Source organism: Ambystoma mexicanum, chromosome 6p, assembly GCF_040938575.1.
Source record: "Ambystoma mexicanum isolate Mex_15411 chromosome 6p, UKY_AmexF1_1, whole genome shotgun sequence".
Lineage (NCBI taxonomy): Eukaryota > Metazoa > Chordata > Amphibia > Caudata > Ambystomatidae > Ambystoma > Ambystoma mexicanum.
Window position 1 is genome coordinate 774,650,226 of NC_090935.1, and position 15,593 is coordinate 774,665,818.

Genomic DNA, 15,593 nt, shown 5'->3' on the forward strand with positions numbered 1-15,593 from the left:
GGGGTGTATTTTTCCACGTGCTAAGAAAGGTAGGCAGGTGCAGTTTCAGAGAGGCCCTTGTGAGCGATGGAGAGGATCTTGAAGCTGATTCGCTCTTGGATCGGTAGCCAATGGGTGCCTTTTCTGGCTTCTGAAATGTGGCCATGTTTGGTAAGGCCGAGGGCAGCTCTGAGGGCATTGTTTTGGATGATTTGTAATCTTTTGAGGTTACGTTCTGAAGTGCCAGCAAAGAGGGTGTTGCAGTAGTCTAGCTTGGCCCTGGTGATGGCTCTGGCAATTGTGAGGCGATTGGGTATGGAGAGGAAAGTCTTAATGGCATTGATCAGTTTGGCTGTGTAGGCAGCAGCGGAGGAGATGGCGTTAACTTGACATGAGAGGTTGAGTGAAGCGTCCAGATAAACACCCAGTGTTTTGACAGCAGGTGAGATGGGGATTAGGTTGTCGTCGATGTTGAAGGAATTGAAGGCTGGATCCAAGTTGCGGAGAGTGGTGAGGGAGCCAACAATGAGAATCTCAGTTTTATCGTTGTTTAAGCATAGCATGTGTGTTGCCATGTAGTTTTGGACAGTGTTGTAGACTGAGTTGATAGTAGCAGTTTCTTGGCGGTAAGATCCTGATAGGGGAGGAGAATTTGGGTGTCATCGGCATAGGTCATGTAGGAGATGCCGAGGACATCCAGGTGATCGAAAAGGAGTCGGGGAAAGGCAAGAACCTTGGGGGACGCCGCTGGTAACTGGCGTGATTGCGGCATGGCTGAGGCGGCATGATTGTCTATGAAGGCACGAGAGGATCTGTCTGCTAGGAAGGATTTGATCCAGTCAGTGGCTGCAGGAGAGAAGTTTGCTGTGGTGGTGAGCTGATCGCAGAGAAACTGATGGTCGACAGGATCAAACGCAGCTGAGAGATCCAGCATGAGGAGCAAGGCAGGTTTACCTGCGTCTTTGATGTCATCTAGTTGATTTTTTAAATCGAGCAGGGCAGTTTCCATGCCATGCCTTCTGCAGAAGCCTGACTGACGGGTGCCTAAGATGTGGTTTGCTTCAAGGTATTGTTCTACCTGAATTTAGGCTGCACGGTCGAGGATCTTGATTCTAAAGATCCTCGACCGTGCAGCCTAAATTCAGGTAGAACAATACCTTGAAGCAAACCACATCTTAGGCACCCGTCAGTCAGGCTTCTGCAGAAGGCATGGCATGGAAACTGCCCTGCTCGATTTAAAAAATCAACTAGATGACATCAAAGACGCAGGTAAACCATGGGACGGTAGTTAATAAGGATGGAGGGGTCATGTTTTTTTTTTTTTAGTGGAGGATCATGCTTCTTTCAGCGATGCTGGAACAGTTTTTGTGGAGAAGGAGGCATTGATTATGGCTATGATAAACGGTGTGAGTGACTCTGCACAGTGTTTGATGATGGGAGCCGGGAAAATATCTCCTTTGCATCAGGATGGCCTGAGACTTTTGGTTATGTTGGCTACTTCCAGTTCTGAGACAGGGTGAAAGTCAAATGGCGTGGAGAATGGGGAGTGTGGTGCCGCAGGGTGAGAGGAGGGTGGTGGTTTGGCGTGGCTCGGGTTGGCTTGTGGTTGGAGCAGATTTTTCCTGTACGCACTTCTTGCACTTTGGTGCACCATTCGTCATCTACTGTGTGAACGGTGGGAAGGGTGACTGGAGAATCGAGTTCGCGCAAGATATAATTTCTATTAGAAGCAGTCAGCGTACTCCTTTTTTGAAGAGCCTGCGCCCCATGGACATCCTTTTTCCACCCTAAGTGATCCAGCCCCACAGTTTAAAGACCACTGCAAGAGCTCTTGGCTACTACCTTTGCTTCTGCTAGCCCTGCTTTGGAAGCTGCTTGCTTGAGAGTTGGTAGATCCAGAAAAAAAGTCTGCTATATTTCTCCAAAATGTTTGTTTGGCCGCTGCTAATATAGCATCCACATTGGCCTATTTCAGATGGAGGGCAGCATTAAGATAAACTTTCTTCCAAAGGCCTCCAATGTTTTGTTCTCATTTGATAAAAGGGATATCAAGGACGAAGATGATGATGCTGCTGGTCCAGACAGTTTGGAGTACAGTGAAGACGCTTCTACTAATGATGAATGTGGCTGCGGGTGAGTTAATAATATAGACTCTGTCAATCTGTCGGTGCTTGGCGCCTAACTTTTTATTTACTGGCGGTGTAAAATGGGGCTTTTGCCACAACATTTTCACCAATGTAGCCACATCTTTCATATGGGGAAGCCCTGATCTATTAGATGCTCTCAGCATTAGAATCTCCCCCAGTACTCCGGCTTAAGGCTGTTCTTGACACAATAGAGGGACACCTAAAGTCTGCCAACAAGCCATGCAATCATGAAAGATCATGCTGAGGCTGACATGTCTAGCTGTTCCTTCTCATCCGTATCACCCTGCTGAATGTCTGCTTCAACTGTAGGCTGTTCCTCCTGTAGCAGTGTCTATGAAGGCCTTGAATTCGGAGGCACAGGGCTTTCAATCGTCAATGGAGGCAACTGCGATTGAGGCTCCATAGGTTTCAGCGGCTGTGGTGGTGCCACTGATGCCATAGATACACTCACAGGTGGAAAGAGCTGGGCCACTGGTAGAGGACGGGAAGCCAATGGTACTAAAGGAGATGCGAGAGGCTGAGCAGGTGATGGCTGCCAGCAGATGCACCTCAGGATTACCTCCTTAATTATAGTTTTAAAGATAGCTGTCATTTGTTGAAATCTCATAAGTCCCATACATGGATCACAAAATCTTTCCTTGCAAGCTGTTTGAGAGGACTGTTGTGCTGAAGATTGTGTTGCAAATGTAGGTGTCGAAGTAGCCATTGGAGGCCGGCCCATACCTTGCCTGAATTGTTGATACCCTGCTTCTGAATATCTTAAGGATGATGAAGATAGATGTTTGAACCGGTGACCACTCCACTCTTGGGAGGGAATTTCTTTCTCTGTATCAACTATATGTTCTTCTTTGGTCTGTTGGCTGATTGAGCCACCATTTCTGAAGGGGAATATCTGATTCGTATGACCTTTCTTCGCTCTTTAAAAAAAACATATTTACCTCTCATTAATGTTCTGTTTGATGGACGTTGCTCCCAAGGATTACTCATCTATGATATCTATCTCCCAGCGCTAGTGATTCTTCGCAAACCTTTCCTCCCAGGACATGATGTCGGGGCCAGCAAAGATGCACCGCGCCATGTGACCTCATTTCCACCCTTTTTCCCTAGCACTCTGAAGCTGGGGGACCACAAAACTAAGATGTACTAGCTAACCTCATCGCCTCATTGGATAGACTCCCAAACCAGTCCGAGGACATGGAGGAGGGAGGGTAGCAAGGACACCACCTAAACCAGAAAACTCTGAAGGACAGCTTCGCCAAAACGAGCGCCATGACCAGACATAGGTATGGTATGGTATGGTGGTATAGTATAAAGTTTATTCCATCAATCCTATAATACAATACAGCCATCTTTATCAATGCAGTAATCAATAAGAACATGTTAAAACAATGAATCCCAGGTGTAACAACAGCATTTACTAAAAGAGTCTCCAATTCTCAGGGAAACTCTGAGAAAACTCAACAACATATATGCTATTAAAGGTGATTCCGCTTTTTACAAGAAAAAGGAGCGCATGTTTACATTGCCTAAGATTTCAGCTTTCAGCAACAGGATTAGAAGTGCTGACGGGGTATTACATTTGCAGGGCAAAAAAATACCACGTGCAGTAGGTCTTCATTTGCCACATTGCAAATCTTGCAGATTTTATTAATGGATGTATTTCCCGTCCACGTTGCAGTAATCCTTTTAAACCATATGGCATTAATCCTGACTTTAGTAATAAGGACACAATTCTTCCCTGTCTTTGGCCAAGTCAGATAGCTGGGCAGTTGACTATCACCCACGTAACTGCTATGCAAATATGCAGAACAGGCACTCTGCATTGCAGAGCCAAGGCGGTGGCCAACCCTCTGGTGGAGTTAACCCTGCAACCTTCATCAACCTCCTTGCCTGCCAGATAATAGCATTCTGAGATGCACAATGTTCCTCAAAGATAGGGCCTGTTCAGTGCCAGCCCTGCAAGCTCGGGCACCCGGGTAACCAATGAAAATGTGTTCATCTGTTCTGTTCCTCCTTTTCCGGGAGAAAGAGAATTTGAAAGCCCGCACAAGACCCAGCCGATGGAAATGCTCCTTTGCCATGGAAGGATGACAGTGGAAAAAAGACAGGCAGATGGATCTTTTGTGGGAGATGAAAATCTAAGGCCACCTTCGGCAGGAAAGAAGGTCTAACTCTGAACGTCGCATTTTCCTTTGAGAAAACCAAGTAGGGAGGATTAACCGACAATGCCTGGAGCTCACTCACCCATCGAGCGGAAGTGATGGAAATCAAAGGGTAAGCAGTCTTAAAGGACAAGAATGAAGAGGCTCAAACGGTGCGCTCATTAAAAATGTCAACACTAAATTTAAATCCTGTGCTGGAACAACAAACTGCTGTGAGGGAAACATATTGGAAAGAACCTTCAGGAATTCAATGACTGTGGAGATCGTGAAAGATCCCTGCTCCGGGGTTCTCTTGAAGACAGAAATGGTTGTAAGATAACCTTTCACTATACTGAACCCGTAGGCCCTTTAAGCAATGTATCACTATCTGGGATGGATGGGGATCTAGAATTTACTCTGACACAAATAATAAGACCGACTCAGGAAGTTGGCAAAACTTAGCTCTTTTATTTGCAGTTATCTAAAACAGGGAGTACAACGGACATCAACGGACGTTCGCTCAAGTCTCTCAACGAGTTACATGAAAAAACACAGTTATATAGTAAAGACTTGTCATCATTAACGTCAAACTAAGTGGCAAAGGATGAAAAACCGAACTGGGATTGCGGTTGGTCTATGGGGAACATCCAGGTGTACTGTCTATTGGGGATAGGATTGTGATTGGGTCTCTCTAGTCAGGTGGACAGCTATGCCCACCCCTAGTGCAAGTCATCTTCGCTGTCATAAAATACCCAACATTTCATTGGCTTTCAAACTATAGGACTCTTTGCTATGTGGCCCTTTACAATTGGTTTGCACGCTTGTACCCTTCTGGAATATTCCACTCGCAAGCAGCACGCAAGCTGGTCTCGCAGGTGCTGGAGGGTTGGCTTGGTCATGCCTCCCCACCCAATTAGCCCATCATCCATCATCACTCCTACTGTCTGCCGTTCAATTTGGCTTTGAACTCGGTTTTGCAAAGTATCACCGCTCCTGAGAATAGAAGGGAATGTGAGCACGGTCTTCAAGTCTCGGTGTAGCGTGCCCAAAGTCTGTTACCATCTAGATCATGTGACAGGAGACTGCTCGAGCTCGCTCTTTCGTCTTTAACACTATTAAATTAATAAAACCTGGCACTCATAGTTTTTTTTCCATTGCACCTCAACAGGAGCTCGTCTCGCTTCTCACGTTCATTGTATCTTCTTGAATAGATAACCAGTTTCTTGGCTGCCCCAACCCTTGACATCGGGCCAGACAAGCCTTCTCGTTTATTCCTTCATTGTCAGTGGTTTTCTTCTACTGCGCAATACTTTCAGCCCTTCTGTTCATGGGGTCCTAGTTTGCTTAAAACACTACGTGGAACATCCAGATTCTATACATATATATATTTTGACGGCACCGCCTGCAGTCTATTCACTGCGTATAGCCAGCCTTCGTGATCACTTAGTCCACTTGCGTTTCATCATCTGTACATTTATTAAACGGTTTGCATTTTCTTCAGTGCTTTTTGTACGTGCATTCTTCTTTCCGTACATGATATGTCACTCAATTCTTTATTTCGTCATCAGAATCTATAAGGTCCATATACTTTCTTCTTCAGCATCTCTTCTTGGTGCGTCATGTTTGCTTCATGTGAGGTCACCAGGCTCTTAACTTCACCGCTTCACACTTCTTCAAGGACCTCCTGTCATTTCTTCATGGGCACATTATGTAGGGCTTCTGAATGGATAACTTGCTTCAAGGATTCTGTGCGGGATAGGTACCATTACTGGCGTCATGCATATTGCAATTTCCGGCTTCCAACATATGGGCAGAATAGGGGTGGAACTTCCGGTAGAGGCATTTGGCTCCTCCTTTACAGTACTAATCTGTAAGACCACCCAGGCAAAGAGAGAAAATTCTGACAGTGGCAGTGGAGAAAGTAAAATGGTCCTGATCCTTTCCCGGCACAATGCCGAAAATGTACGCCACCTGCAGGCATAAATGGATGTGGTGGAGGGTCTTGTTGCAGAGAGGCGCACGTCCAGAACATCGTCTGGCAAATCCCAGTCCTTATATCTCAACCTTTCACCAGCCTGGCGTGAAGGTTCAGGCTGTGGTTGTTCGGGTGAAGGATCCTCCCCTTTGAGTGAAAGAGGAGGTCTGTCTTCTGCAGAAGACCCCAGCGAGGGCAGATGGCCATGTCCAGCAACTCTGGGGACATTTTCAGGGCCCAGTCCTGTGGACCCCAACAGATGCAGCCTCCTGAAAACCAACAGAATGACAGGGATCGACAGGAGCACACAGAGCAGGTCAAAGTCCCATTTGACCATCAAGGCATGCCCACACTCCCTCCCAGAGCTCCCCGACGAGGAAATTCCCTGGAGCAGAACCGCCTGCACAGCCTGTTTACAATGAAAGAAAAGATGTCCACCTTGAGAGTACCGCAGATGGAGAAAATCTCCTCCAGAACTTCCTGCGTCCACTAGAATATTCTCCTTGCCGGCCAGGTAGGCTACAGTCAGCAACACAGTGTTCTCCAGGGCCTAGAACCAAAATCGCATTGCCTCTCTGCACAGAGGCAAGGAGCCCATGCCACCCCTCTTGTTGAGGTAATGCATGGCTACAGTATTGTCCGTCAGGACCAGTACTGTCTTGCCCTTCACAGAGGGGAGCAAAGTAACCAGGGCCAGCCTGATTGCCTGCAGCTCCAGCATATTGATGTGCTCCTGCCACTCTGATGGGGAGCACAGTCCGCTTACCGTAAGGTCTTGGAAGCGAGCACCCTAGTCCTTCAGACGCACATCCGTGACTAGTGTCACCTGTGGCCAAGGTTGATGGAAAAAAGTGACCCCTTCAGGAGGTTGTCCTTTATGGACCCCCATTGTAGGCCTCCGGACACACTCTCCGAGACCAGTAGAAGGACTGAAGTTCGTCCCTGAAACTGACTATTGTGTGCTCAGAAGCCACTGTAGCAACCCCATGCGCAGGCAGGTTTCTGGCACCACCAAGATGCATGATGCTATAAGACCCAGAAAGCGCAGAAAAGCTAAGGCTGGAACGGTCATCCGAGGTTGGAAAACCTGGACCATCTTGAAGATGTTCACCCATCTGTCCTCATGTGGCAAACTCTGTCCCAGGCGAGTGTCCAAGACCACATTGACTAATCGTAGGGACTGTGCTAGGGAAACTTGAGACTTCCTGAAGTTCGGGGAGAAGCCCAAGCTCTGCAATAGACTGCACATCTGATACAGGTGTGCCAATGCTAGATCTGCTGAGCAGGCTCGAACAAGCCCGTCGTCCAGGTAGGGAAAGACATGAATGCCTTTGCCTCCTGATGCGAGCCGCCACTACTGCTAGTAGCTTGGTCAAAACCATGGGTACCGAAGAAAGAACCAAAGGGGGGATTTTAAACTGGAAATTACAGTCCCCACTCAGAATTTCAGGTACTTCCTGTGCCTCTTGTGGTTAGCCCCATGGAAGTAGGCATCCTAGAAACTCTGGGAGACTAGCCACTCATTGAAGTCCAGAGTCTGAGTCACAGTGACCACCTTGTCCTTGCGCAAGTACAGGTTCAGAAGCTGCAGATCCAGGATAGGTCTCCAACCTCCGTCCTCCTTCGGCACCAGAAAGTATGTTGAGTACCAACCCCTGCCTTGTATCAAGCAGGGTACCGTCTCTATGGCCCCTTTTGCCAGAAGCTAACAGATCTCCACCTGTAAGAGAGGCTCCGGAGGCAAGGGAGGTGGTCTGGAGGATGAGAGGCATAATGAATTCAGTATCCTCCTGGATGACCTGTAAGGCCCAGTCATCTGAGGTGGTATTTCACTATTCCTTGCCAAATAGGGATATTCTGCCTCCCACAGAGGATAAATGGCAGAAGTCCAATTCAGAGATGCTTCGCTGTCGGGGGCTGCGGAGTGCACCGTGGCAGTGGAAGAGTCTCCTCTAAGTGCACCATGGCCCCAGCCGCTGTAGCGCGAATGTTGTCATTGCCTGCTGAGGGTGCTTGACCTCTACATCTCCGGACATAAGCAGCAAAGGGGCAAAAATCCCTGCCCCTACCCGCCAGGCTCGTGGGTCACTGTTGCGGCACCACTAGCCCTAGCGACTTAGAGGCTTCACATTTCTGGAGCGACTCATTGGCCTTAGTGCCGAACAAGTTCATGCCATTGAAGGGCATGTCCAGAGGCTTTTTCTGGAAGTCAGCAGCAGACCCAGATGTGCCCAGCCAAGAAAAAACTCTGCAGGATAGTGCTGGTGGCCATAGCAACACAGTCTGCAGTGTCCAGGCCATACTGCAAAATCTATCAGGAGGATTCCTTTCCGTCTTCAAAACTGTCCCGCATCTCGCCTTCGGGGATGTGCTCAGCCACCCCAGCCATCACTGACCACAGGCCAAAAGAAAATGTGGTCAAGGCACAAGAGGCATTGACGAATCGGAGAGCCAGGATCTAAGAGCCGAAAATCCTCCTGCCCCACGTCTTCAAACTTTTGTTCTCCATATCAGGATGCAAATGAGGTGGCCTTAAGGTTCACTATAGCAGCCTGTACCACCAAACTCTTGTGGGAAGCATGGGCAGAAATAATCAAGTAGTCCAAAGGGGCCGGCCTGTGCTTTTTGGCCAGGTCGCAGCCTACCATAAGAACTGACGCCGGCTTGGCCCACAGTTCCATCACTCGCTCCTCTACTGTCTGAGTGAAAGGCAGCAAAGTCTCCCTTTTAGAACACTCATCCAAGATAACATACCGGTCATACTGCACCTTAGGACGTGAAGAGGCAGACAGCCTAAGTTGTTGACTATCTTCGCCATCAGGCAATGGAAAGCTGTCTGTCGTTTGCCAGGTATGGCAGCAGGGATCATGTCAACCTCTTGCAAGGTTTCCAGGACACAAGCTTCCCGCAAGTGAGCTGCCAGGTCCACCAAGTCACCCTGTTCTCCATAAAACTCCTCTAGGAAGTCTCTCATTTTTCTGGGGTGGAAGTGCTCCAGCAGGAAAGGACCAGGATCACCTCCTCCTCATCCTAAATGTCCTCTAACTGGGACATATATGCCCTTCTGGGGAGCAGGAGCAACTCCTTTGTGACTCCAGCATCGTCAGCGCTGCTGGACCAGGTCCATAGGCCAGGGGACCGACATCCAAAGACGGAGGGTTGTGCCCCTTTGCTGCAATCTTGTTGTGTCTCATGGCGGATTCCCTACTGTCTCTACCAAGTGCGGTGGGATCCATCGACTTGACCGAAGCGGTCAGCACCATGGCTGAAGCAGACACATCGCTGATGGTGTGACCTCAGAATGCGGCATCAGGACCTTGGCGAAGAAGTCTAGCAGCTTCATTCGGAAACGTGCCTCATTCCTCTGGAGTAGAGGAATGGGTAGGAGAGGTACCTGCGGGGCCTCTTCCTCATGGCCCTCCTTGGAGTGTTGGCTCCTCTTCTTCGAAGATGTAGAGTCATGCTGTGGAGAACCACCAGGTGATCTCGACCTCTTGTGGCACTGCTGTTTCATTTTGTCCTTTCAGACAGGGGACTGCTCCTCTGTGCCACGGTCCATGCCCGGGGACCCTGAACGGAGCCGCTTATCATCTTTCTCTTTGCGGAAGAAGGTGAAGAGTTTTGCTTCACATGCTCAAAGCTCCTTCGGGTGCATCGATTGGCACACAGTCGTTCACCAAGGCAGTATAGCATATGCCGTGCGGGTCCTACACGTACATCTGACTCCAGTAATCTACGCAGGGTTTGAACCCCGAAGACCTAGACAGATTTTGCATTGCAATGAAAACGAGACACGCAACAACAAATTCGGGATACGAGTACAGTCAAGAGCGGTGTTCCTAATAGCAAGCAGTGTGCACAGAAAAAATGAGCTGAGGTAACAGGTTGCAGCACCTCTATATATACTGACCCTGATGTTATGTCTGGCATCAGAAAAGTTTCAGAAAAGTAGCTGATGCGTGGAGATAGATGAGGCATCTGTGGGAGGAAGGAGTCCATTAGAATGAGCCCCTATGACAAAATGCGCATAGGAAGAAAAATGTAAAGAGTGAGAGTATAGTTATTTCACATTTGACACGAAACATCTAAGACAAGATGAAGAAAGATCCAAGAAGGAAACAATATTTTTTAATGTCATACCTTTCAGTGCAGGAACATATTCTTTGGACTTCTCGATTATATGGTGGTATTCAGTGATAGACTCTTTATATTTTCCAAGGATCTGTTTGATAGCTGCCACCTTATAAATACTGTATATTGACTCTGGGTTTAGCTCACTGGCTTTTGTGAACGACTTCAAAGCGGTTGTGTGTCCTCCTCTGCTCAAATATGCCTCCCCTAGACATTCCCAGCAATTTGAATCCTTTGGGTCTGCCCGTAATGCTGCCTGAAAACTACACAAAGGTTTTTATTAGCAACATATACCGCTTAAGAATAAAGAGTTATACATTATAGTCACTAATCTCATTTACACAATGCAATTTATGAAGAGAATGTTCTAAAGTTTTTACAATAGCTCTCCAGAATTAATACATTCCTAATGCTTAACATACACCCACTTTCATGTAGAGGATCCCAAATACATCACTTTGAGGGAACCTTTATAAATCTTTTATCCTCATTAAAGGTCAACCTCATTTAAGGTGGTCGTTATGCTGAAAAACGTATCAGTAGGACCTCTTTTAGTTTCCCTTCAAAGTATAGGTCCTCTTTTATTTTCCCTTTGAAGTATGGAACAGTAAATAGTATTTCATTTTAATGATACAGTTGGAAGGAGTGCTACATGACAACATAATGTTACATACAGACTATTAATTAGTAATGAGGTTGGGGCACACCAATACAAACTGAATTGTCTCCGACAATGAAATAATGGATGTTATTACTGCAGAACTTAATGGCACTCCTTTGCCCCTCAGCTTTATCTTTTACCTTTACTCGCAAGCTCAGACGTATGAAGTCTGTATCCTCTTTGCCAGGAATTGAACATGAACCTCCAGGTTTCTGGGTGGGCTCTCAGCCAAACTAAGCTAGCAGAGTTGCTGTGATTAGAAAATAACTGTAACAGGGAAATAATAGTTGCATCCCAACCATGGCATCATCTTGAAATTGTGATACAGAGAACAATATATCAAGCAGTGAATTCAAAACGAGGAGGGTATTTTGTCTCACAGGAGCTTCCACCTTAGAATCTGCACCCAGACAAAAGCTTTGCCGATCTTAGCTAAAAATATTACCGCTGAATTATTTAGTGGCAACTAAGCCACTGGTAAGTTAGCCTTGCGATAACCTTGGAGTAGAGCAGGATCTTTTGAAGTTATTGAGGAGCAGTAGTCCTAAAGTACTTGGTTCAGAGGAATCTCCAAACTCAGATGAGCTGGCATTAGCCTGTCAAGCAGGCATTTTTTTTGCTTCCTGTGCTCACTTATTGGTAGTTGTGGTTGAACAAACAAGTTACCTCGCAAGATGGCTGCACACTAGACAAGAAAGTACAATCTATTTTATTAAAGGAATGTCCACACAAATGCATACATGACAACATACTTTATATCTCTTAAAATGTAGGTGCTTTACAGGACCTGTATTTAAGGAACACAGGTTAGTCCCCAATGGGATTTTAAAAAAAGTTGAAGACCAGTAATCAGCCTTGCTGAAAACGATACTGGTCCTGATTCTACGTGGTGCCCCAATGTTATAGACAAGCCCAATGATAAGAACGGGGTAAATGTTAAGAAAAATCTGGCCTTGCAGCAGGACTACTCAGACACAAACCTCACAGAGAGGTATTTTGGTAGTTTTGGACTGCTGCCAGTCAGCACTCAGCAGGGAACAAGTTGGATAAACCAGGTAGGGACTAAGTAAACATTACAGAGGCTACAAACCAGAGTGGTAGGATGGAGCATTCGGTCTCACGTCCCTTAAAGTTGCCCATTCTCTCCACAAACAGGGTCCTAAATAAACACTGGAGTCTCACAGTCTGCTTTCCTTGCTCCCAAGTATTTCTCTGCTGCTCCCTTTCTCAAAATCCCAAGAACTCAGCACAGTACTGGTATTTTCCTTGGCTATGTCATTCCTTCTCCCGGCTCACAGAGCGAGGCAAGCATTCAGGCTTGCTTGCACTCCAGGATGGGTTCTGGTTGTATTCCTGGCTCTGGGCGGTTTTGGAGATTGGGGCCACAGGGGACTATGATTCTATGGGGGAGGGCAGTCACAACCTGGGAGAGGGAGAGGCAATGAGTGACTGAACAGATGCAAAAATAAAGCAGGTGGATACAGGCAGAGAAAATATTTTCATCACCCATAAATGTAAAAGGTCAACCTCAAGGGAGAAAGGAAAGGCATGCTGTCATCACTTAGGGTTAGGCATCAGGCAGCCCTTTTCCCTCAGGGGAAGTGATTCTACCCAGAGAGGGAGCCTGGGAAAAGTGAACTCATCTGGATGGAGATAAGCAAATGGAAGGGGATTCTCTGAAGATCATGGCATACCCCAGAAAAACTAAAGAATGCACGTCTTCCTGAGATGCAGGCAGTACACATCTGGTAGTTTTGCTTTCAGCAGTTAGTCATCAAGGGATGGAAATGCACAATCAGTCCTTTCCCAAAGTGGGCAGCCACTAACAGGACACTTGGTGTACAGAGGTAAAGTGGTAATGTTCCTTTCCCATGACGATTCGTTGGTTAATGTCTTTTGTGGACAATGATGGGCAATTGGAAATATGCATCTTAAAGGTCAAAAGAAACTAATCAAGTTCTTCAGAAAGAGCTTTGAGTATCTGAGCCAGGCTGGCCATTGTGAACGTTTCTTTTCAAAGAAATGCACATGTTCTTCACCGTGGTGACTTGTGCTGGTAGTCTACGGCCCCCTAGTGCAAACCCCTGAGATATACGGACCCATTGAAAGCCTGTAGGGATACCGCAGCCCATGCATGTATGATCCAGCACCCATTCCACACACACCAGCTTTCCTAGCTCAGTGCCACTAATGTGTGCATGCCACAACTGGGAGAAGAACAAGTTACTTACCCTTGGTAATGTTCTTTCGACTGGATGTTCCATCCACGTATTCCTCATCTTTGATATTCGATATACAGCTTCAGCTGCTTCGGAATTTCTTTTTCGGCAGAGGGCACAGTGCGTCGATGGCGTCGACTCGATGTCTCTTCGAGGGCCTCCGTCTCGAGGATGATGTCATCAAAGGCATATATATCACGTGCAGCGCCTGTCGGCTTCAGTTCTGTTTTTTCTCTTACAGCAGAAATACCTGCATAAGCACAGGAATGACTGTATACAACCTTGAAGGAACAGAACCTGTAATAGCATGGGAAATTCTACTGTGGGGTATGCTGGGAGGGCAATGAGTAATACGTGGGAGGAACATCCAGTCGAAAGAACTTGTTCTTTGAATGAATTGTGTCCTCCCACATATTCCTCATCTTTGATAGACTCACAAAGCAGTATTTGATTTGGAGGAGTGGGTAGAATTTGATTTTAAAGGTTTTCATGAATCGAGTGCAGGACTGCTTTACCAAAGCTACCATCCTGACCGAGGGAAGATTCCAGTCAGTAATGCTTTGTGAACGTGTAGATAGTAGACCACTTTGCCTCTTCACAAATATTTGTATAGACACACAGCTTTACAGGGCTGTAAAGGTAGCCATGCCCATGGAGGAATGGGCCCTTAAACCTTACAGAGGATCCTTTCCTGCCAACCTGTAACATTCTGAAATGGACAGAATGATCCATCTGGATAAGGTCTGCTTAGAGACAGCCTGACCCAGTTTTTGGCCTGTATAGCCAATGAAAAGCTGATCATCAATACAGAGTTTTGACAGTCTATATATAAAAAAGCTTAAAGCTCTACGAGGGTCCAACCTATGTGATCTCTCCTCCTCCTTGCTAGGATGAGGTGGCGGAGGGATAGAAACAAGGCAAAACTATTTTTTGTCCTATGTGGAAATCAGAAATGATTTTGGGTTAAAATTGAAGGTTTAACCCTTAGTACAACCCTATCCTTGTGGAAGATAGTAAAGGTGGCTTGGACGAAAGTGCATGCAACTCGTTCACTCTACGGGCTGATGTCAAAGCTACCAATACAATCGTTTTAAAGGTTAACAACCTTAAGGGACATGAATGTAAAGGTTCAAAAGGTGCACACATCAGACATTTTAGAACCAAATTAAGATCCCAAATTGGAACCTGGAACAGAGATGTGGGAACAAATTGGTGAGCCCCTTTAGAAATGGTGTCACCAGTGGAATTTTGAAGTATGAACATTCCTCTGATAAGCACTTAAAGATGGACAGCACCGGGGCGTCGCCAGCCAAGGACGTCAACGGATGCCTTCTCGGTGAGCTCCGAGTCCCTAGATCTACGGGTGTTGGAATGCCTGGGGAGTCAGCTGTTTAAAACTGAGGTGCTAGGAGTCCCCTCGGAGGAGCTATGAGTGAGAGTTCGGGCGTGTAGCAGATGCCCTGCCAATAAGGTGGCCAGGACGAGAGACAGAGTCGTTGGAACGTGCCTGGAGAAGGAGGGAGCAGAGAAGCGGGCAAAATGACATGGCCCTGAAGAGGAAGGAAGTACCCCATCGTGGGATGCCTGCTGACGGCTGCGGCGCGCTCCGGTTCACCGGACGGAGGCAAAGTTCACTGCAGAGCGAAGCCCTCCCCACCCCACACAAGGGCAGGAGGACTTCGAACGAGAAACCGGTGACCGGAGCACGGTCAGAAGGCACATGTGCACGCAGGAAGAGCCCAGTAAGGAGGCGCTGGGGGCGGCCGGGATAAGATAATACGAGGTAACACAGCCGAGACAAATGCATCGGGAAGGCGGAATGTGAAAATCACCCGTGCCCCCAGCCGGAACGCCACAAACGTGCCGCAGGGAAGGACTGGGGTACCCAGGGCAGCTCTGAGTCCCCATAGAGCCGGCCAGCAAGACAAAAGCAGCAAACAGGGGGTCCATGTACGCGGCATGGGAGAGCAAGCGTTAATTGGGGAAAAGAATAGAAAGTGACCGTAAAGGCTCAGCTCATACGGCATATGAAGGCAACCCTGCTGAGCAGCAAAATGAAAGGCTCACAGAACACCACATGATCCCAAGCGCCCAATGCAGGAAAGAAACACCAAGGCATGCTCCTAGCACAGATCCTGGGCAATTGAAAACTCCTTAGGGGGCAAGAATAAGCGAGGGCAACCCCGGAAGCCCATCAGTGGTGGATAGGCAAACGCCACCCCTGTCATGGCAGGACAGACAGGGAGCTCCTGCAGATGCCCTCCTAACCTGCTGGAAAGCATCTATAGAGGAACAGGGCTGAGCAACAAGCATGGCTCAGTAGGTGGTTGGCAGATCTTG

General features: G+C 47.4%; 1 protein-coding gene across 1 annotated transcript in view; it reads right to left on the reverse strand.

Moving 5' to 3' along the window:
- Positions 1-15,593, reverse strand: part of SKIC3 (SKI3 subunit of superkiller complex) — a 2,336,627-nt gene that overhangs the window by 1,547,828 nt on the left and 773,206 nt on the right. The window contains exon 17 of the mRNA XM_069627646.1: positions 10,383-10,636. Coding sequence (XP_069483747.1) covers positions 10,383-10,636 — 254 coding nt within the window. The remainder of the gene's footprint in view (positions 1-10,382; positions 10,637-15,593) is intronic.